The 23,729-nt window shown below is 44.7% G+C and overlaps 1 protein-coding gene across 1 annotated transcript in view; it reads right to left on the reverse strand.

Moving 5' to 3' along the window:
• STX8 (syntaxin 8) overlaps positions 1 to 23,729 on the reverse strand; it is an 80,021-nt gene that overhangs the window by 52,414 nt on the left and 3,878 nt on the right. The window contains exons 3-6 of the mRNA XM_081184500.1: positions 21,395 to 21,489; positions 20,515 to 20,625; positions 12,317 to 12,441; positions 9,786 to 9,878 (exon numbers count right to left, since the gene is read on the reverse strand). Of these exons, the coding sequence (XP_081040626.1) occupies positions 9,786 to 9,878; positions 12,317 to 12,441; positions 20,515 to 20,625; positions 21,395 to 21,489 (424 nt within the window). The remainder of the gene's footprint in view (positions 1 to 9,785; positions 9,879 to 12,316; positions 12,442 to 20,514; positions 20,626 to 21,394; positions 21,490 to 23,729) is intronic.

The raw sequence follows: 23,729 nt of genomic DNA on the forward strand, positions 1-23,729 counted from the left end.
CATAAAGTCAATGGCTACCACCTCCCATGGTCTCTCTGGTGTAGCTAAAGGTTGCAGTAACCCCGCAGGTGCCGACCTCTCCCCCTTTGCTCTCTGGCAAGCCAGGCACCCTTGTACATACTGCTTCACCTCCTCCCTCACCCGTGGCCACCAAAACTGCCTGGTGACTAGTAACATAGTTTTATGTTGTCCAAAATGTCCTGCCGTGGGGTTGTCGTGCATCTGTTTAAGTATTCTGTTTCTCAATTCCCCCTCAGGTATGTACAAGGCCCCCTTATAGTACAACGCTCCATCCTTTACTTCAAAACCCTCCGGCGTTTCCCCAGTGATATCAATTTCTTGCATTTTGGCCTGTGCATATTGATCCTCCCTCGTCAACCCGGCTAGCTCTTGCCTCCCGACGACCACTCCCCCACACACCCATTTGTCCTCGGGAATGACATGTCGTGCTTCTGGTCCTCCCTCCCCTTCCTCGTATTCAGGCTTGCGTGAGAGGGCATCTGCTCTGACATTTTCCTTACCGGGCACGTACCTAATTTCAAAATTAAACTTGGAAAACTCTTGAGCCCACCGCACCTGTCGTTGGTTGAGCACTCTTGCCGTTCTACAATACTCCAGGTTCTTGTGGTCAGTACACACCTGGACCTTGTGCTGTGCGCCTATGAGAAAATGTCGCCACCGTCGAAAAGCCTCGTGAATTGCCAGCAGTTCTCGATCGTACACTGTGTAGTTTTGCTCCGACTTGTTAAGCTTCCTGGAAAAGAAGGCACACAGTTTCCACTCCCCCCTTGCCTGCTGAAGCAATATCCCCCCTACAGCTCTGTCTGATGCGTCGGTCTCTAGCCTTATCGGCTTTCGCAGATCCACGTGTAAAAGCTGCTCTTCCGACGCAAACGCCTCCTTGAGCTTTTCAAAGGACCTTTGGGCCTCCTCCGTCCATACGAACTTCTTCTTGCTGCTGAGACAATCTGTTATGGGTGCTGTTAAATGAGCGAAGTTCTGGATAAACTTCCGGTAAAAATTTGCAAACCCCAAAAACCTCTGTACATCCTTCCGGTTCTTGGGAGGCTGCCATTCTATCACGGCCTGCACCTTGCCTGGGTCCATGGCCAGACCCTTCGCTGACAACCTGTAGCCCAGGAACTCAACCTCTCGTGCATGGAATTGGCATTTCTCCAGTTTGACCCACAGCTGATGCTCCTGCAGCCTTTTCAGCACTTCTCTGACATCTTTCACATGCTGCTTTTCATTCTCTGAATAGATGAGTACGTCGTCCAGAAAAGCCACACAATTCTTGTACAGCAAAGACCCCAGCACATGGTGCATGAAAGCTTGGAAGGTGCTCGATCCCGATTGTAATCCGAAGGGCATAACTAAGTACTCAAAGGCTCCTAGAGGGGTGAACATGGTGGTTTTCCATTCATCCCCCTCCCTCATCCTTATCAAGTTGTACGCCCCACGAAGGTCCAGCTTGGTAAAAATCTTCCCCTTCCTTACCCTGGCCAAAATGTCATCAATTCTGGGCATTGGGAAGGTCACTGGTTCCAATATTCTGTTTAAATTATGGTAATCAACTACCAGCCTGGGTTCATGAGAGTCTCTCTTGTCCACAAAGAACACTGGACTACCCCCCACCGCCCTCGATTCCCTTATGAACCCTCGCTTCAGGTTCTTGTCAATAAACTTCTGCAATTCCTGCATCTCCCTATCTGACATGGCGTACAGCTTGCCCACTGGCAGCTGCGCGTCTGGGAGCAAGTTGATCTGGCAGTCAAAGGACCTGTGGGGGGGGGTAACCGATCCGCCTCCTTCTCGCTGAAGACTTCTTCCAAGTCCGTATACTGAGGTGGTACTCTCCCTCTTTCCCCCACCACCGTCCCTGCCACCCTGGCTACTGCCATCCTCGAGGTTTCCCCTCCGTGGCAATGCTCTACGCAGTGAGCTGACCCAAAGGTGACTGTCCGCTGGTGCCACCCTACCACTGGGTCGTGCAGTGCCAACCAACTCATTCCTAATATGATGGGTGGACCTGCCAGGGTGGCTACGTGGAAGGCAATAGTCTCAGTGTGTCTGGAAACAGTCATTTTCATGGGAGGGGTCTGGTGGGTACATCCCCTCCCAAAAGTTCTCTCCCATCAATGGTGGTTACTTGCAGGGGACGTTCTAAAGGCACCACTTGAAGCTGGTGCTCTAGCGCAAAGTCCTTGCTAAAGAAGTTGCAAGAGCTGCCTGAATCCAGCAGCGCCTTCACTTTGATGGGGTGTCTGTTTGGGAGTTCTAGCACCACCTCAATTGCTATGGCTGCTCGGGGAGGGTCTGGTCTGGGCACTACTACTGGTTGCTCGCCTGGCTGCTGTGCCCTGCTTCCTGCAGCCAAGCCTTGCCGTTTCCTGGCTCCTCCTTCTTTTCCTCCTCACTCCCCACAGCCCCCACCATTCCTCGCCACGCCTTCTTCTGAGGGCATGCTCTGGCAAAATGTCCCAGCTGCTGGCATAGGAAACACTTCTTATTGGTTTTCCCCTCCTTCTTACGCACCTCGCTGGAGTTTGAAAATCCGCGCGCGCTCGCTCCTCCAATCTCCATTGGCTCCTCGGGCGGCACTGCAGACGCTGGCATGTCTGGAATCCGGTTCTCCTGCCAACGCTCAGCTCTCCCTTCCCGCCTTTCCAGCGCGCGCGTCTCTTGTCAGACTCCCACAGCGAGCGCCAACTTGGTCAGCTGGTCCATCGATTGAGGGCGGGGCGAGCGGGAAAGTTCGTCTCTCACCCAAGGGGATAAGCCTTCCTCAAACAACATTTGAATAGGTTCCGAACTCAGATCCCACCCAAGTTTATGGATCAGCATAGCAAACCTCGACCAGTACTCTCTCACTGACTGGTTCCCCTGTTTGCACCCCATCAGTTCTTTGCGTGTCACACTCAATTCCACATCACTCGAAAACATGTGATCCATCGCTGAGAAGAACTTTCTCAGGTCCTTTAAGGCAGCGTTCTCCGCTGCCATTAAGGGCCGAACCCAATCTCTGGCTCGCCCCTCTAGGTGCCCCACCACGAAAGCAACTCTTCCCCCATCGTCGGCAAAGTCATCGTACTGCAGGTCCAACGCATACTGCACTTCTGTTTTAAAAGCGTTGTAATCTCTGGGGTTCCTCCCAAACTTCTGCACAAGTCCCAGTACTTTCCTTGCGATGGGGGTAATCTTCCCCTGGGCGTCATGCGGCCTCCTTTCATCCAGCCGCGCCGCTAGTAGAGCCAGTTGCCTCTCCAGATCTCGGTTTCTCTCCTCAAGACTCTGTCTGCCTCCGGCTCCACCTCCTGCGCCTGCTCCTTCTGTTTGACTCATGACTGTTTCCCAGTGCTCTTACACACAAGCAACGTAAAGGACTCACGGATTGCTGTCACGGGAAATGGGATTGCTTGTGTGTAAACCTCCAGCTGTTCCAAACTGCTTAGAAGTTGGTGGTGTCTTTCCCTGACCGAGCAGCCTGGTTGCTGGTGCTGCTCAGTCGCTGGACGAATCTGTGAGTGGGCGGCTTCTAAATTTCCTCCAGCATAGAAGCTCCTTGACGGATAATCTCCGCCTCCCCTCTCTGCGCGAAACCTTTCTGCGCAGAGTGGGCGTGCCCAGGGGTGGCCCTCCACTCTCTCCACTGTCCTCAGTGCCAGAGTCTCGGAGCCTCTCCTCCAAGATGCTTTCCCCCTTTTCCTTTTTCCTGGTGTCACCTGGACATTCTTCCCCAGATGACGCTCTCTCTCTACCCTTACTCGTTCCTTCTTCTGCAGAATCGGGAAGTACCGCCTCTCCCCTCTGCTCCGATGTCAGTTCCCTGACACTACCCAAGGCCTCTTTCCTGCTAGCTCAGACCCCATAAACATAAATATGAAAATAAGATGGTTTGCCTCAATATGCATCACTTTGCACTTGTTTACACTGAACTGCATTTGCCATTTTACAAACTCAAACAATTTAATATCATCACCAAACTTGGCTACCTCACTGCCCACTCCTAGCTCTAGATCATTTATCAACAAGTTAAAAAGCACAGGTCCTAATACCAATCCTTGGAGGACTCAATTTTCTAGGCTTCTCCACTTGGAGAACTGTCCATTTATTCTTATTCTTTGCTTTCTGCAACTTAACCAATTTCTGAGCCACAAGAGGACCTCTCCTTTTATTCCTTAATGGCTAAAGCTTATTGAGAAGTCTCTGGTGAGCTGCTTCGATGACAGCTTTTTGAAAGTTCAAATACACTGTATCAAGGAAGGCACTAGTTCATGGAGAATTAAAAATCCAAAGAGCTAGATTAATGTTAAAATAGGCCCCAAAAAATCACAAAATAAATAACCACATCTATATACCAAACCCATATAAAATTAGTCATTTCCTAGACATGTAAGGAAACGAAATGTTTGAGGTAGTCAGAATTATCAGCTTTATAAACTCCTTGAGATGCAAAATTGATGCCAGCAACCAATGACTCTTCTCCACCACTAGAATATGTATTGTCCAAGGTATTTCCTATTACAAAACAGAACAGTACTCTTTTAGGGTGTCCCGCTTGAGGTTATGCTCCTTAGATATTACACACAAATATCTTTATCACCCTGAGTTACTGTAAATGACAGGATGTGACTAAGTGACTCATTACTTTGTGGTTGCTAGATTCTGAGTGCCCAGATTGTTCCTGTAACACCTCATGGCAAAAGTCAGACCTAGGCTGTAGGCTCCATTGCCTGTCTCTGGTGTGATTGTTCATGCTTGGGTTGGGTTACACATCCTCTTGGAAAAGCACTAAGTAAACTAGGAACAGGCAAAAGCCTCTTCAATGAGATCACTAGGATGCAACTGACTCTCAGTACGTCAAACTCTTAGCCTTTGGCATGCAATGTCCATTACTGGGGCAAAAAGCAGGTTACCCATCATTACAAAATACTGGGGGGGAGGGGGGAGAGCATTTGAAGGGTCAATTCTGGTGATACAATGCTGATGGATTTGCTTTCTTCAACTGGAACAAGGTGAACAGGAATTCAGAATATACATTTTTTGTGGATTTAAATTTATAAGGTGCTCTGAAATAAGGTAGAGGCAAAAAATTCAGCTGGCAACGTATCTTCCTTTTCAAAATTAATCATTTGCTTCCCATTCATTTTGGTTTTTCTCTGCACATGATAAAGGGATGCAATGGTAGCAGTGATATAATGCAGGAGAAATGGATGTGGGACATTTTTATTCAGTGGATTTATGTTTGGAATCAATTTAGAGTTAGCACACCTATTCCAGCTTCAACAGATTGACAGATAAGCTACGTTAAAAATAAAAACCAGAAGACACTTGCATATATTTCATATTTCCCACTTAAATTATTTTACACTTAAATATCAGCCTTTCATGAGACTAGAGCTTAGATATGACAGACCTGCTATTAAAGTAAAATCAAATGAGAAGTAAGTTTTAATGCTCATTTTTCTCTTTGTGTGTACAGTACTTAAAACTTCTTATTTCTTTTGCTTGAATGCATATCTTCAAGATGGATGAAGGAATGCTTGATATTCCTCTCTTCCCACCAAGAATGATGTGGCTTACTTCAGAATTGTGTCATCATGGCAATGAAATTTCTTATAACTAAGGGCATAGCAAGATGTCACAGGGGCACAACTGATGGCTTAGAATGCAGGTCATGTCACAAAGCTGTAAAAAAAGGATGCGTGGGCAACAGAACCATACTTCAGCCATTCCCAAAGGAGAAAAACATTAAATATACCACAGGAATTAGAACATTCACAGAATCAAGAATGTACTTAAAGCTCACTCTTTAGAAATATATTGTTTGCAACACTCTGTAAATCACCTTTGGTGACAATCTTGTTCTTCAAAGAAACAAAAATCAAAAAGCATCTGCTTCCTATGCTGTCATCGCCCACAACATTAATTTACTATTAATTAATTTTTATTTCATTTATATTTCACCCTTCTTGGAGCAGTAAACACTATAATTTGTACCATCACTGATCAGTAGTTTAGGGGGACAGTGTGCGACCAGAACAAGGCACATAGTGAGTTTTGCGGGGGTTTGAACCCGGCTCTCCCAACTCCGGCGGTGATATGGAAATATGATGGGTAGTTCGATTCACTGCGGTTTGCATTACAGTCATTTACCATGCTCTTGGGGAGCAACGAGATCTACGGGAGCTAGTTTCATAGGCTTGGCAGTGCTGCTTTCCTGCAGACCATTACAAATTCATCTGGCTCCAAACACACACAGTTGCTTCTACACTTGTCAGAGATTACATATTATGAAAATGGCCTCAATACAGACCAAAAATACACAGATGAGGGAACTGTGTCTTCTGTCCAAGACAGATCACTGAACGATAATTTGTGCAGATACTGAGTTGATATTAATCAAGGGCGGAACACTTCTGGAAAAATATGTGCTCCACATCGCACACGAGGCTAATCAGAGACCCCATGTGCAAAGTTCTGATTATATTGCCTAGGAATGGGAGTTCTCAGCACTAGTCATGGAAGAGACCCAAACTGAAGTTCAGCAACTCCAACTCTGACTAAACAAACATACACATGAGCAGCAGAAGGTATTCACGTGATATGCACTGTGAAGTTTTGGTGAGATTTGGTATCAGTGTGGGCAGATCATAATCATTTTACCTTGATTTATTTGTTTGTTCTTTTGTCAGTTTAAATCTGTTCCACCAATGGAACACTCCCCCGGCTCTTTTTACAAATGCTGTTTTATGGTGCTCTTTTAAAGTTATGTCAAGACAGATTTTTTTTTAAAGTCTCCACATCTCTTCCCTCCTAAGGCCTTCAGTTTAGTAATCTCAGAACAGCTGGGGTTTAAATCTGTTTTCTCCGAGGACTGAGATTAGAGAAATGCTTTTTTTTTTTTTAAGTTTCCCATTTCAAATCTGGCAGGCAAGTAAAGTTGTTGTAGGCTAGGACAACTTTTGTGAATTTTAATTTTCAAGGCTGATCTCACTCCATCATTCCCGCAGTACGTAACAAATTAATAAACCCAGGGACATGTGAGCAGGCAAGTCTGTTAACTTTTGTGCAATGCTTGCCAGGGCTGAATATGCACCTCAGAAACCCTGGAAAAAACAGGATCAGATTGGGAGCAGAAAGGGTGAAAAACAGGGCATGAGGACCCAATATGTGCACTTGACCCTTAGTCTACTAGTATTAATGTTTGATGTTTTATCATTTTTTAAATATTCTGTTGGGAGCCACCCAGAGTGGCTGGGGAAACCCAGCCAGATGGGTGAGGTATAAATTTGTTGTCGTTGTTGTTGCTGCTGCTGCTGCTGTTGTCGTTGGCAGTGACACCTTCTCAATGAAGAAAGTGCTCAGCAAATGGGGAAGTATCAGAGCTGCTGCCTTCCAGTCACTTAATGTTCACGCAACCCTCTCTAGAAGCAGACCAGATGGATCAAATCTTTGCAGAGATGACACAGCTGGAAACATTTGAAAGTTCTATCATACTGTAAGAAAAAAGAAAAGCTCAAAAATCTATAGATTTGCTCCCATGGGGTCATCTCAACAACTGAGTGAGTGCTACAGTATGGTTTAACTTCAAATCTGTCTCTCATACTAGTCCAGGAAAAAGAAAAGGGTGTGCATCGCCAGACTTCGACAAGCTACATTATAATGCAGGATCCAATTGATCCCACTGAAACTTCAGGATGTAAAATACAGCCGGGTGTTTGTATATAACTACTTGCCTGGGACACCACAAGGAAAAACAAGGCATTCCGATCAGGTGAGTGAGCAGACTGGTGGCGAAGGAAGGAAAGTGTCTACCTCTGTAGCAAGAATGAAAATACAGTCGTTCAGTGGAGGAAAGACTGATCACTCTTATCCCTCACTCACGAACCTGCTGCTCCTAGGCACTGAGGAAGGAGCTTCCTGAATATCCCCTGCTGGAGGAAAGCAAATCGCTTCCTCTGCAGCTGGCAGCGAAACCAAGCGAGCTTCCATGCTGGACTGGTAGAGGATAAAGCTGAGCCTCTTCCCCCAGGGTCAGCATGGAAACCATGTAGGCTGGCAGACAAGGGGCAGAGACAACTGCCCCTGCTTCATTTGTTAGGAGACTTTAGAATCATAATAAAACCTAGCCTGCAAATGTTGTGATCCATGCAAAGCAAGCAGCGCTAAGGTGAAAGAGGCCAAAACTTTTAAAATGCCAACACCCTGTCCTGAAGGAGAGTGCATGCGCTCCTTTCTGTGGCCTCCTGCCAGACCTGCCTCCTGGACTAGGTGAAACAGGAGGTATTAGACTGCTCTGGCAAATCAAGCTGGGGGGAAGGTGTCCGTGAAGGTCCTGGCTCAGGGTCCACACATTTCTGACTGCTAGCCTTAAGTTCAGTATTGTTCAGTTCCTCAGCCCGTGGGTGGTGCAAAAGCCAAAGAGTCGATCAGTTCATCCTCCCAGATCTGAGCTCGAGGCTGAGGCCATGGCAGCTAAGAGGCTACTTTTCTTTCATTTTTTCTTTTTTAAAGTCAGGCTAGCAACTTTTCAGGGCTTATAATGGCAAGGCTGATCTAATCGTCAGCCCTAGATGTGATCATTTAAACTAAAAAAGAATATGTAAGCATACTCCCAGACCAAAGGACAAACTATGGGTAAAAAATAATGCTAAACTGGAAAAGGTGCGTTGCACAGTTCCAAGAAAAAACGAAAAACCACCAATCATGCGCTCCTCAAGGTCAAGAACCGATCATGCACTAGGCATTTTTCTGTCCTGTGCTGCCACCTACTGGCTCAGACAGGAATAATCAAACAGCTAACCGTACCTAACCTGCTTAGGTCTCTCTCTGCTCTCACGGAAGGCTCCCTTGAGAAGCACAAGTATGAACTGACACACAAACACCCTGCACCAGAGCTACATGTTGGTGACACACTTTTTAGACATGCATCATTTCGCGGCACAGTAACTCAGTTTTACTAGCAAATCGGAGGTTAAACTAAGCCCTTTCCAGCCCTGTGAGAACATGAGGAGTGTTCGCGTGACACACCTACACACTGCAGCCGACACACTAATGTATCCCGACACACAGTTTGAAAGGCCCTGCCTTACACCTACCTACAAACAGAAACTGTAGCCTCTTGAGCGAAGGGACTACTGTTCCTGGGACACTGCTGTAAATAATCTGTCCTCCTTTTACAGCTCATTTTCTAGATCTAAGAGGCAGACCCCCAACAAAGGCACAGGGACCAAAATAAAAGTACCCTGAGGCCCAATTCTATGTCCAAGGGGCATCCACACCAATGTACTCTGGTTAATTTTGCAACTGATGGGAGAGAAGGGGAGGCATAGTAAATATTTTATGACACAGTGGCATCCAGGGCCATACCACACCATACATGAGATAATGATCCAGGCGGACATGGGCAGATTGAGTAACAGTTTTGAAACAATTCTTCACTTTTTAAAACTTCTCTGAAATCTGTACTTTGATGACATAAAAATTCAGCACTCTCTCTTTCCCATTGCTCGGCCTGAACCCAATGCTAGGAGTGGGAAGCAAACTCTGTTGTCAATTCACTTTTATACCATCACACTTAGAAATGGAGATGATTAATTGTGGCTCTTCTATTACTGTTCGGGGAGGGGGGAACTATCATTGGGAGTGGTTAATAATGATGCAGCAGAGATGACGCGCCGAAGGTTTTCAGTAGAACAGAACTATGAGAAGGTACAACACCGAAAATAATGACTGTGTGCTCTCTTGAACCCATCAAACTCTGAAAGCAGGACGGTCCTTACCATTCTGTTCCTCTAACTCATTCCCAATTTCCTGCCCCATCTGTTTTTGACGGGCTAAGACAGAAGAGAGAGCATCAAGACCAGCATCTTGCTCTGCACAGGGGAGAAACAAAACAAACAAAAAAAAAAAATCAAATTAAATTCCAGCGTTCTGATGCTAAACCCCAGATTTATGACCCACGACAGCTAAGCAACATTATGAAAAGTCTGCAACTGAAGTGTTAAAAGCTTAATGACCCAAAGACCTCACCGATGGCACGACAATGAATTCCAAAGCAGACAGATCTTAAGAAACTAGGGTAAAAGTGACAGTGCTGGGTAGTGTCTTAGAAAAGAAAGTTTAGCCAAGAGTCCCAAACCCTTCAGAAACTGGATTTGCAGCTGCTCCTCCATCGTAAGAGCACTGGATGTTTTTTTATTTTATTTTGGCACACTCATATAGTTTCCTGATTAAGCCTTTTTGATTTTCCAGGGAAGGTTTAACACGACTGAGAAACAAATAGGTGATGCAAGCACCAAGGAATCCAAAGGGTTTCTCAAGCTGCGTGTTAATGTGGCGTTTATGGGGGGAGATAATCCAACTCTTGGCAAGGGGAGCTGCAGCCAGCACAGCCGCAATAGAAGTCTCCCTCTAGTCTTACAAAATGCCCCCTATTGTAATCCAGAGCACATGGCATTACCACACCCTTGGTCCCAATGGCACTGAATTACACTCCAGTCGTACACAGCTCTCTTTTGTACTGGAGCCCTCTTGGAGAGTTGCTTTTGGGGAGGTCCTCCAAAGACAGCACAATCAGCTACTGTGGGTAGCGTTTTGCAAAGGGGGAGGGGGTTCTTTTACAGGTGCCGGAGCGGGAGAGTTGTGTGCCAATGGCTGTTTAAGCAAAGAGGGCAAAAGATTAATGGCTAACTGATGGCTCAATAGATCTTTCTGCAGAAGCCGTTATTTTTATTTTTTTAAAAACTCCCTACTTGACAGCATATACAATTGCTTTGAAATGCCCCCAAAGTGTCCACGAGGTTTTAAGACAAGAACTACAGGAGCAGAAAGTTGTTGTGGAAAAGCTGGCTTACTGGCATCAAGACGCTGTTTCCCATACAGATGGCATAGCCAAGCACCACACCATTATGACTGCTGGTGCATGGGAGAGCGTTTCCAAGGCCAAAAATACTCCTCCTACCATCAGGGAGAAGGACGTAGAACTTAATCAGCAAAAGAGGCCTCACAACTACTTCACATAAAATCACTGTTCAAGAAAAAGCATAGAGCCTAGGAGACAGAAATGATGTCAATGAGAGGAGCAGGAAAGGGCTATATTCTGCATGGGGAACTGGATCTGGCTGGCAATGACACCAGGTGGCCTTTTTTGCTAACAGGGGTCTTCGTACAGCAATTTGAAACAGGCCCCTGAAGAAAATCAGTCTTCAAAAGCCCCTTTCAAAGCACTATCTTCCAAGCCCTTTTTAGACACTGCTAAAAAGCTGATGGGCAGTGCCTGCAGACCCACTTTTGGCTGAGCCAGGACTTTACCTGCCCCACACCTGACATTGGGTGTAGGGAAGGCGGATGTCCCTTGACATGGCCTTGAGGGGCAATCAGGAAAGCCCAGAGGACCTAATTGGGTCCGTGGGTCAGAAGTTCCCCATCCCCAGGCTATTTGGCGATGGAAGCCTGGGCATGGGGAAGGACTCGATCTACTTAAACAAGAGACCAGGGTAGATCTACACAACCTGTGGCTCACTATGCCAATACAGCCTGCTGGGTTTATGCTGCTGCCTGACAGTTGCTTTGACAGCTCTGTTTTAAGGTTCAGCACCTACAGCAAAGGCTTACCGAGCCCCAAGTAAGCCACATTTTCTTGGTGGGAGACAAGCCACACCAGCCAGTTCTAACCTCATAATGATGAGGCAGCCCAGATCAAGGTGCCAGACTCTGGTTGTTTCAGGCTAAGAGTGGTCTGCAAGATAAAGTGGGCCAGTAAAAATTTTCATCCCTCACAAACAAGCCTGGATAAGAATGAGGTTTTCCTATCTACACACTGACATACGTTAGCCTGATTAGTGTGAAGTACGTCCAAGATCTTCCACCAGCAACCAAGGGATGCAGAAGACTGATATCTTCCAAGGAGCCTAGAAAATTCAGGAACTGAAACTATGCTGCCACTTAAGGCTTGGTGCCTAATTATCTGAGGCAGCTTAAGGAATTCCGGTTTAACAAGCCAGCTCCTAGCTACCCACAGAATTGTTTTTCAAATGACGAGTGTGTGAACTTAAGCAGAGAAATGCCCCCTGGACTCAAAACAAACATTTAACAAAGTGCTCGAATGTTTTGGATGGTCAGGGACAAAACAAGCTGGACATCAGAAATCAATACCTCCATCCTATACAAAAGAAGGTGAAGGTGGAAGATTTTCTGACCTAGGTCACTGGAGTAAGAGGATGCAATCAACACCAGTGGCTATCAACCAGGAGGCCTATGTAGAGGTTCTAGGATAGGATTAAGGCTTTAAAAACCAAGAAGGATGACTTACCTTCTATAATTCTCTGTTGCTGCTGCTGGATTTCATGAAAGCCAAGCCCTCTTGTTTCCTCAGGCTCCTCCACAAGCCATGGGTTTACAACACCTTGTCTGACCCCTCCAGCCATTAGGCTAGACCTGAAAAAATATATTTTTTAAAAAAAGACAAGCTTCAACATTTTAAAATAATTTATTCAAAGGAGGGGGGAACCCCAGCAAGCCTGCCATACAGTTTCTGAAGCCTCAACATAAAAAAGTGCAACTGCATCTCCAAAATTGCACACATACAAAATGTATGAATGACTTTTTTTGCATATCTGCAAAGAGCACAACATATGTATATTATGAAACATACCCCCACTTTTCTTCTTGCAATATATTTTTATACAGAGGAAGGAGTTGCAACTGCAGACTTTGCATGACACCAAAGCCCTTTTTTCCCTGCAGCTACAGCTCTGCTGCTCCCTACTTAACAGATGGTGCTGGGAGAGGAGAGGACCCAGAAGGCAGGGTGGCTGCTGTGGTATCTGGCCAGCAGACCAGACTTGGGAGAACTCCCACTGAATTCAGAGGGACTTGCATGCAGAATAGTGAACAGGCATGCACTTAACCTGGAGGTAGGATTTTATGCAGCACTGCAATATTAATATAAATGAAAGACAGAGACAGGCCCTCATATTCTGTTGAAGTGCATCTGTGTAACAGAAGAATGAAGTGTAATGGATGAAAACCAGGATCTCTACCAAATTCATTTCTGCAGCATACAGAAAATGTGTGAATTTTCAGTATGAGAGAGACACCTGCTGGCTAAAAGTGCAAGTTGCACAAGCCCTTCAGATACATCAAGACTGGGGTATTTGTGACTCTCCAGGTGCTGTTGGAGTCCCATCAACTCCAGGCAGCATGGCCAATGATCAAGGAAGATGAGAGTTGGGGGAGCAACAGGTTCTCCATGCCTTAGATACATTTAACCGCTGACTATAAGCATATGCCATGCTAAAAAAAAGGGGGGGGTCACTTTACATATAAAGAGTGCCCTGTCCACCAAATCAAATACCTGTCTACCAAATGAATTACATGTTAGTGCTTGGAGTTTACAGAAGGACTGGTGGATCACTGGCACATCTGCTTTGCATGGAAAAAATGCCAGGCTCAGTCCCCAGCACCTCCTGATAGGGCTGGGAGAGGCTGAAAGCAGCATTGGCCCTCCAAGGTCTACTGAAGTGACAAACCGGTGCCTCGGCCCTGTCCGTGAAGCTATTTTTAGTAGCTCACAGCTCTTTTCCAAAACTGAATACTTCCAAAACTGTTTGCTGTGCTTTTCTAAGGCCTTCTGACAATGGTGCTACACCAGGGGGAGAAGCAGCACTTTTCCAAAGGTAGTAAGAGGCATCCAACATTTGAAGGGCTTTCCTCGCCATCTAAGGAAGAGAGGAACCTCTCTTTTTAGACCAGAGCTGCAGTGTGGAGGGACCTCTCCTCCTCTGCTGGCTGTGCATGAAAGTGTGCATTGGCCACATCCACCCCAGCATGTGGCCCTCAGTGGGGTGGTCTACCGCAATGTGGCCCTCAGGCCAAATAAAAACAAGTATCTGTCTACGGCAGGGGTTGCTGAGCTAGATGAACGTATGATCTACCCTAGTATAAGGCAGTTTTTCTATGTTCTATAGCCAACTGCCGTCTCACCTGTTCGGTATCCACCAGACACATCAGTTAGATAGCAGATAGCTGTATTTTTTTACATTGATCAAATCTGATGATCAATGTATATGAAGAAGTGGACAGGCCCTGCTACCACAAATTGGCAAGGCCTTAAGATGCCACAGCATTTTCTTGATCTTTTTTTTTAGCAAATAGAACAGTTCTTCGTTTACAAATCCAAATAAAATGAAATTTGGGGGACCCAAATCATTGATCTCTAGCTAATAAACAACCCAGGAACCAGCTGTATTAAATCCACTCTGGTTAAGTTGGCCATTCAATTTGTCACCTGTTACACATGTCAGCCACACTCACTAGGACAGAAGGAGCCTAAAGGTCATTTACCTCCTTGTTTTCTCTTTAATTAAAACCATCTTCACTTGCAGTTGAATTAAAACTACTACAGAAGAACTAGGGCAGGATTCAGTTGCTCTGCAGGGGGTTGGACTAGATGACTCTTGGGGTCCCTTCCCAACTCTGTGATTCTGTTATTCTAGTTCCACTAGCAGAAGCCAGTTTAAGGGCTCTACCTGGTGCAACAGAACATTCCTCAGAGTACAAACACCCCACAAGAAAAAATGGCTCTAGGGGGTTGGAGAGAAATCCCAGAACAGCATCTATAGGGAGGGTGGGGGTCGTTCTAGCTGGCAAGCTGAAGAGATTGCGCTGGCAAAATGACTGCTAAAGTACTCCTCTAGTCTTCACCAGCCATATTATTACTGTGTGCCTCAAGAGCTCACAGTAATAATAAGCAAACAAGGCAGGCATGTGACATGCGGGGAAAATATATTCATATTTAGCAAAACAACCCCCATTAGCTTCAAGAATATTGTGTAATTCAATATAATGGGGACATTTGTGTTTTTTAAAAAGCCAACTCCCATAGGGGACATTTTTACTCCTGTAAGGGGCCCAAATCCCCATTAAACGTTGTCAAAATAAAAAGGTGCAGCTCTCATCAGTGTCTTCCCAAGAGAAGATGGTCTAGCCAAATCCTCTGCTCCAAAATCCACAGCTGTGGCCCACTAGCTCAAATGAGAAAAACCTTTTGCCATTTGAAAATGTCAATGAGAGAGAGGGGTGTGTGTCATGTAGTGGCACAGTTTTACCCCCAACCATGCTTTCTAGTTTTGGTTGCGGCAAGTGACCTGCTAGCATTTTAAAAATAATCTTTCTGACATGTTTGGTAGCTCTCTTCCCACCCAGGGCAGCCCAACTTCCTCTTTCTTCTGATCTTCCTCTGTTTCATTTTGGCAGTGTGAAGATTAAAGTTTATCCAATTAGCCACCCACTGCTTTTGCCAAGTTAATCACTTAAATCTTTGAAATTGTCACAGCACAGTGGAGTGTGCAGATAGCTTTTGATTATAGGAGCAGATTTAACTAATTAAAAGGCTTAGCAATGTGCCCAAATATAAAGGAAGCTGGAGGGTTATAATCAAGGGTTGTGCCTCTACTTAACAAACAGCAGCTTATCTTCCCAACTGCATTGTTTCACTGGTTAATTCTTAGAAAATTTCCCAAGAAACACAAATTAGTCAAACAGACCTTTCCCTAGACCACGGCCACACATGAAGGCTTTCAAGCCTTAGAACAATCAACGTGAGTGATTTTAAAACAAAAACACAGGTCATGTGACATTGGTCTATGTGATTAATCACATTTCCCCTTGTGAATATGGCAGTACAGTAATAATATTTGAAGTGTTTTGAGTGCTTCAATCTGGATTCATAAATTGCTGTAAAATGTGATTGGGGGTTTCCAAAAAACATTGGATACGAGGCCCTTGGAACAATCTGCATGGCAATATAGTGAATTTCCCCGTTTCCCCCCCAGTACTGGATGCTGCTTTCATTTTATTTGCTGTATTGGTGCAACAGGTGGCATTAGGAGGCTATAGAACTGGAAGGGATGCTGGAGGCCATGTAGTCCAACCCTTGGGCTCAATGCAGGATCTGCCACGCAGGATGTAACTGAAGCATCCCTAACAGAGGGCCACCCAGCTTCAGCTTAAATATCAGCAGCAAAAGACAGCCCTCCTCCTCCTGAGAGCGTCTGTTCCACTGTTGAGCAACATGTACCGTTATGAAGCTATTTCTAACAGCCAAAATCTGTTTCCCTGCTATTTCCACCCACTGTTTCTAGTTCTGCCCTCTGGAGCAAAAGAGAACAAGTCTGCTCCATCTTCTACAAGAGAGCCCTTCAGTTATTTGAAGACTGCAACCATGCGTCCTCCTTTTATTCTCCAGGTTAAATGTAGCCTGATTATTCAAATGTTCCTCACAGGATGTCTCCAGACCCATCACTATCAGAGTCACCCTCCTCTGGACATGCTAATTCCTTTTTAAAATGTGGCACCCAGAACTGGACGTGGTACTCCAGATGAGGCCTGACCAGCGCAGGACAGAGTGGCATTATTACTTTTCTTGAGTAGCATAACTCATAATTGCATTTGCCTCTTTAGCGGCTGCATTGCCCTGTTGGCTCTCTCAGCTTACAATGCACACAGAGACACTCAGAACCTTTCCACATGTCTTGCTGTCAAGCCAAATCTCTCCCATCCTGTAACTAGTGTATTTGATTTTTACTTGTATTTTTAAACCCAAATGCAGGACTTTACATTTATCTCTCTTGTCAGTTTTGGTCATGCTCCAGCCTGTCAAGATAATTTTGAATCTAGATTTTGTCATCTGTGTCCTTAGCAATCAGATTGTTGAGAACCATTAATTGCTTACATCTCTTAGGCTTGTGGTAAGGGCTTTGCAACATTTAGTATATGTACAAGCACACACACAATAGGTAATTCAAAATACATGATACAAATATTAAGCGCTCTACCTGAAGCCAGTCAAAAGCCAGCTACAAGGAAGCCTGCTGAAAGACGCTCAGCTTGGGGTCTGGCCAGGGTCCAAGGGTGGAAGACATTTCTACAGTTCTATGCTAGCTGTGTAAGAAGAAGGAAGCTCCCATGCAGATGGTTTTAATCACGACTGTGGCTAGCATTAGTTCGGGTTTTCAGTTTAGGAAGATGCTAGCTTCCTACAGGTGACATGCATCATTTCATCGCCCTCTTCATTTTATTTCCTTTTACCAGGGTAGCAATACACTCTCCATACTTCCAGTGACACCTCCCACAACTGCAGCTACTGAAAGCTAGAGATAGGGACTTTTCTCAAACTGCATTATAAATGCCCTACCATACAGGTTCACTCTCAGCATTAGCAAAAGCTGCATTATTAGTTTCGCAGGAAGTGGGTGGGTTTGCTCTTTTTGCCTTCTACTCTGTCACAGGATATCAACCTCCATTTCATTACAACTTCATCCATTTAATAGATTCTCTGATTAGGAGTCCAGCAAAGGGATCACCGTCTCCTTGGACGCAAGGAAAGTATTAAGTTTAATATCTCACAATTTCCTGGACCTCAGCTTTGCCCCTAATGACATCTCTAGGATGGTTCATGAAATTGGCATTCTACGTGTTAGATACACAAGTCTTCTTCACATTCGGATATTGCATGGTTAATTTAAAGGCAACTGAACAAAATGGTTTGGGTCGGGAGAAATAACTGCATTGAAGCAGCTATGCAAATGGCACAACCCTTTCGGATACTGAGAACTGTGTCCTAATTAAGTCTGACAATGCCGGAAGGTAAGCTACTTGGGTGCCTCATAAAGCAATGCCTTGATCTGTATCGTGGCCCAGGTTGTCACTTAAAATAAGAATTAGAAGTACTAAGGCCACTGTACCACACCAAGAGCACTCGCATTAAAGCAGATTTCAAAGGATGTAAACTCACCGAATGGTGACCAAACGTAAACGGAGATTAATTTTGAGAATGCTTTCACAATTGCACACCATGAGGACAATAAGACATGTGATCACTGATGCAAGAAGGTTAATGAAGGGGATGACTACGGGATAGGACGGGGGGGGTGGAGGGAGAAGTGCGAAAAAAGCTCCTGAAAACGTGGGGTGTACTTTAAGGATGGATCAGATAAAAGAAAAGTGATGTCTGCATATAGGAACAGGAAGAGAGAAACAAAATGCCTACTCACAGTCAGACCAAACTGTCATGACCCCACTATATCCAACCACACCCACATCACACAACTTCTAAATTCTGAAAGGAAAATATGAAAATAGAAATATGCATGGGCATGATGAAATAGAATTTGGCTTGTAATATAGAATGGTTGGGCTTTTCTAAGGGAAAAAATAGCAATAATTATAGACCCCTAAGGGAGGAGCCATAGCTCAACAGCAACTACAGCCAGATTGGAAAGATCTAACTATCAGGTTCAAGTTGGAATACATTTTCTTTTAAAATACACATGCAAAGCTAAGAGTTACAACTTTGGAGATTCTTGGCTGGCCAAGAGAAATCCACAGAAATTTCCATAGCCAACAATAATTCCAGCACTAGCAGTTTCTAACCGCCATCCACCTTTTTTTGGCACACTAACGTCCCCAATATTTCATTTATTTTTGTTTCAGAAAGATGAGGATAGGAAAGGAAATTATAAAAAACTTGAAATGTAAGAGGAATCTTGTTTACGCTGCAATTTGTATTTGTGGGTTCAGGGATGGAGGAAGCAACAGTTGCATGCTCCTCCTGGTGGCAATTCAGTAGTACTGAAATTCCCAAGACAATGTTGCATAGGCCAGTGTTTCCCAAACTTTTTTGGGCAACGGCACACCTGTTTACTGAAAAAAAATCTCGCGGCACACCACCATTAAAGCCCCGCCCCGTGACGTCAGCGCGCAGCGTCACGCCGGGAGGGACGCACGAAAGTGAAAGTTTTTTCCCTCCCCCCTCAGTCCCTCGCTCGGAATTCAGCTCGTTTGGGGCATCGCTCCGGCTGCTCCCTCTCCCGCCGCGCAGGAGCGATGCCTCTCTCTGGCTCTCCCTCCGCGCAGGCTGAGGGAGGGAGGGAGGTGCGCGTGTGACCCGTCTCTGCTGGGAGACCAAACCCAGCGAGGCAGAGTCGCGCGGAGGCGCCCAGGCAGCGCTGCCGGCTGCGAGGAGGAGCGCCAGGCAGCAGCAGGAGGCGCGGCCTCTCCTCGCCGCCGCCGCCCCGCCTCTCGCCGCCCGACTCGCCCGCCTCCCTCCAGGCATCTCGCGGCACACGAGGCAACGTCTCACGGCACACTCGTGTGCCGCGGAACACCGGTTGGGAAACACTGGCATAGGCTCACTTTATGCTGTTGCTGGAGCATGAAATAAACGACGACTCAACTCAGATAATCCATCAACATGGAAAGCACTGCCCGACTGATTTCTCATGCTGAGTTAAACTAGCTAAATACAAAATCCAGCACACAGGAGAGCTGGAAGGATTTGCACTGCTTGCCAAGGGATTACAAGGCCAGAAAAACAATTAATCGATTAGACATTCTTCCAGAGTTTCCTCTTTCAACAACACAGGCAATCCAAAACACATTTCCTCCACCTGAAATGTCTTGGGTGATACATATATGCTTTAACTATTTCAAGCTTCTGTATAGAAGATATAAAAAGAGAATGGGATAGATCATCAAAACCCAACCAGCAGCTGGAATCATTTTCAAAATTTATGTTGCTTCTTTTTTCCCTTTAGCTTAGGACAAGTGGGAAATTAATCAGGATATCATCATTAATGTTAGCATATAATCATTAAATATTACTAAAAGATGCATCAATGTAATGTAAAAAGCACATCTTGAACCAATTTGCAAGACCAATACTATGTACCACCACGCTTCTCCTTCCAAATTTTGTAGTGTGACTGGTTTTCTTAAGGCATAGATCTCTATAGTTCCCTTATTCACAGTCCAGAGCAACACTGCAAGGACAAGGTATGCACTGCTGGGAAATTCCACTCCATAGATCCCCCTGTAGCTCTGGACCACATAACTGCCTTTCTTTTGATTGGCCAGTTTTCCTGGCTTGTGCCCTAAGGACACAAAACCACCCTGCCTAGACAAACTATGTGCAACTATCTCTTTATTTCTCATTTATCTCCCTCATCCATCCCTGACACCATATGACTCTTAAATTCCAATACACGCTTGCTTTCTGTGGCCATTGTGATGTGAAGTTTAGTCTTGCGTGGCTTCTGAGCCCATCTCTGTTAAAGTCTGCTTTGGCTTGACCTTGGCTCTGAACCACTTAAGACACTCAGCCTTTTAGCATGACTGGCTTTGATGCAACCTTCAGCTCCATTTTTTTTATTTGATTCTGAGTGCAGATGCTCCATCAAGTCTGGGTACCTGGTCAAGGTACTCAGAGAATACATGAAAAACAATATCCTGAAGGGGAGCATAACTGATCACACACAAAACAGGAGGGGTCTGTGTGAAAATAAGGTACAGCAGAGGCAGGGAACCTGTGGCCCTCCAGATATTGTTGGACTCCCAACAGGCCCCAGCCAATATGACCAGTCATCAGGATGATTCCTGGGGTACAGGTACACTGGTGCTTCATAGCTCAAGAGAGAGCTACTCTCATGCATTTCTCATTTATAACTGTACCTTATCACATCCGGTTCTGTCCCCTCATTTTTGAAAGATGCCTGAAGATGACGATGTCGCGTGAGGAGGTCATCCACTAAGTTCTGCCGCCTGTCCCCTTCAAGTTGTGTTCTGCAGGAACTGGGTTAAGGTTGATTGCCAGAAACAAATGACTGAACATCTAGACCTCATACTTTTGGTATTAAATCACAAATCAAGTAAGTTATGACTTCTTTATCCAGTCAGGAAGAACCACATGCGTACCTATCAATACAGGAAAAACCATACTAGATCTATACTGGAGAGGCCAGAGTTAAAAAATATCTAAGTTCTATTATGACTAAATAAGGATATGAGGTTATCTTGTCCTAGGCAGAGAACTGACGACAGACTACTATCATTTTTATAACACTTTTCCATGTGTAAAAAGTACTTTACAACATTTACCTCATTTTATAAGTCTATAAGACACATGGAACGTTTTAAAAACAAACAGCAAGGTGGCAAAAGTCATAACTGTGCAACTACTTATAGCAGAATTCAGACTCACACATGCAACTACCTAAGTGAGCATCGACTTCTAATAAAACCACATGGGCACAGCTTTACACAGCCCATTCAGTTGCGTGTGTAAAGTGGGCTCCAGTTGGATCTGACACAACATTTGCTGCAGCCCATTTAGTTAGGAGTGCCTTGAAGAAGTGCTTGCACATACAGAACAAACCCTGGAAATAAAATGAAGACTGCAAACATTTCTTTTGTACCTGGGTTTTTCCCAAGTTGTTGGGGATTTTCTAAACACACATATATAATTTAACGGTCTCGTTCCTTTTCCAAAACAGAATGCTGACCCACTCTTGTCTCACTGGCCTTCCTGGTATACAGCTGTTTACATGGATACATCTGACGTGTTGATACAGAGTGAAGCAAGAGGTCCTTCAGACGCTCGGTCTTTTCTTTGAGGTTTTGCAACAGTGACCTGATGGAAACATTGAGCTGAAAGGAGACAAGAGCAAAAGGGAAATAAGTGAGATCACCTCATCAGTGCTGCATTGAATTTGCAGATGAGACCATCCAGAAACACACAGAAATAAGCAAATAAAAACAGAGTATAGCTCATTATTACCCCATCAAAGTAGAGAAGAGTTACCTATGTAGGATAGTTTTTTTAAAAAATCCTATTAGAACTCCAGACAGTTAACCGGAAGGTGCACTTACAAACTTACTCATGTATCTGAGTTGTTTTTGGCCCCACTGATTTCCAGTTAAACTACTGCTTTTGTGAACCAATGCCTTCTACAGCTTTCAAAAAGCAAGACATTCATGAAAAAGGAAGCCAGCTATACACAACAGGCTTGGAAAAGACCACTCAAGTTAGATCATTCCCCCCACCCTTAGGATCCAGCAAGAAACCCTATCCATTTTAATCAAAGAGCAACAGTCGGCCCTTGTTACAATACTATAGTGCCAAGGAGCCGCAGTAGACCCTGCATTGCCAGCCTGGTAAAGAATGCCAAGCATCTTGGGAACAGAGAATGACCAGAAGAGGGCTACACTACATCCATCCACAGGGAACTGGTAATTTGTGGGGAATGTGGTGCTAAGCATTCATCAAGGACTTCATTCTGGTCAGAATCTCAAGCGCACTTTTGAGGCAATCTACTGAAAATCAAAGAGCAGCAAGTATTGCTAAGGTGACATAAGCTGACAGCTAACCCTGTTAAAGTCCAGGAACTCCCCAGAATTTCATGTCACTTTAATCCAAGGTAATGAAGCAATACCATCCACTCACAGGACCTTTCCCAGGTGACAATTCCTTGAGAACTAGCAGCTCCCACGACCATCCACTATATTGTAGCACAACAATGGAAACATTAGCCCTGTCTCATGTACACATTTGATTTAAAAGCAAAAAAGGGGTGGATGGCAAATTTCACTAATGCCCCTACACTAAGTATGTTTACTTGGACGTAATACCCACTGATTTTTTAAAATGGGATTTACAGTACTTCCATATAAATCTTAGCTTCTTAGGAATACAGACTTGCTACATCAGGGCAAAGTGGTTGGAAGAGGTTAAGAAAACAAACAATTTTCAGTTTGAAGTCACAATCCACTAGCTCATTTCTGTAAAACAAGACCAGTTTTAACTATAGGACTTGTGCAACCACCCAACTGTGCTCTTATGTTACTGTAATCCATAAGGGAAACATTCTTGAGAGATTTGCATCCAGTGTGGACTTACATTTGCTTTCCACATTTTAAAAAAAATGTATACATTTTACTGAGGAATGTTTCCAGTCTTTCACTCTAAGTATTAACTACCAACAAAGCAAAGAGATGAGGAGGGGAAGGACTAGGAATAAGAGTAAGTTTTCTTTTGTCTCTCATTCAGAATGGCAATAGAAATGCTTGATTTTTTCTCACTACATTTTTTAAAGAACGTCTAAGCGCATGAAAGTGGCAAAATCCCAGAAAAATAAGACACTGATGACATTTCCCCTACTTGGCAAACATGGGAAAAGAACATTTTTCTTCATTAAAACATTCCCTGGCCACAGACAACATGACTGAGCTGCTTAATGTTTTTCAACATCAGCCCATAACATCAGTTGTTATGGCAATAAATATTGCAATTGTTGGAAGCCTGTTTGCACTGGACTCAAATGCTGGCTTCCTACCTGCTCACTGAGCAAGCGACTGCAATTCTACTCACGTACAAACATGGAAAGTTTTCTTCAGGGAACCATTCGTCTACTGAGCAGTGTATTTTGTAACATGAACCACTGTTCCTACAGTATGGGGAGAGCGCAAAGGAACAATAGGTGGCCTTGACACATCTGCACTTGGTCACTGCTCTAGTCACAGACACACATTTCAAGATGTGCATCTTTCTTTCATACTTCAGGTATCTACTAAGTGAAACACAGCTTTGTGAAACAAATGCTGCATGTGAAGTAGTCCTAAATTATTAGGGCTCACCATACCTTCTGGATTCTCCCATCATCTGAAAGTGTAAAGGATTTTACAATTTTACACGAAGCAAGTCATTTCAGTCCAGCTTACTGAATATTTTGTGACCTGAGCTGGGCCTTTACCTGACAGCTATGGCTTAGCTTCCCTATTTCAGGATTAATAATACCATGGAAATGAGAACCTCTGCTTTGTCCCAACACTGGGTTTGTTCTGGTGCTGTTGCCTTCTCTCAGGGGACAGCCGAAAGCAATGACGTGACT

Source organism: Podarcis bocagei (genome assembly GCF_964188305.1).
Source record: "Podarcis bocagei genome assembly, chromosome: 2".
NCBI lineage: Eukaryota > Metazoa > Chordata > Lepidosauria > Squamata > Lacertidae > Podarcis > Podarcis bocagei.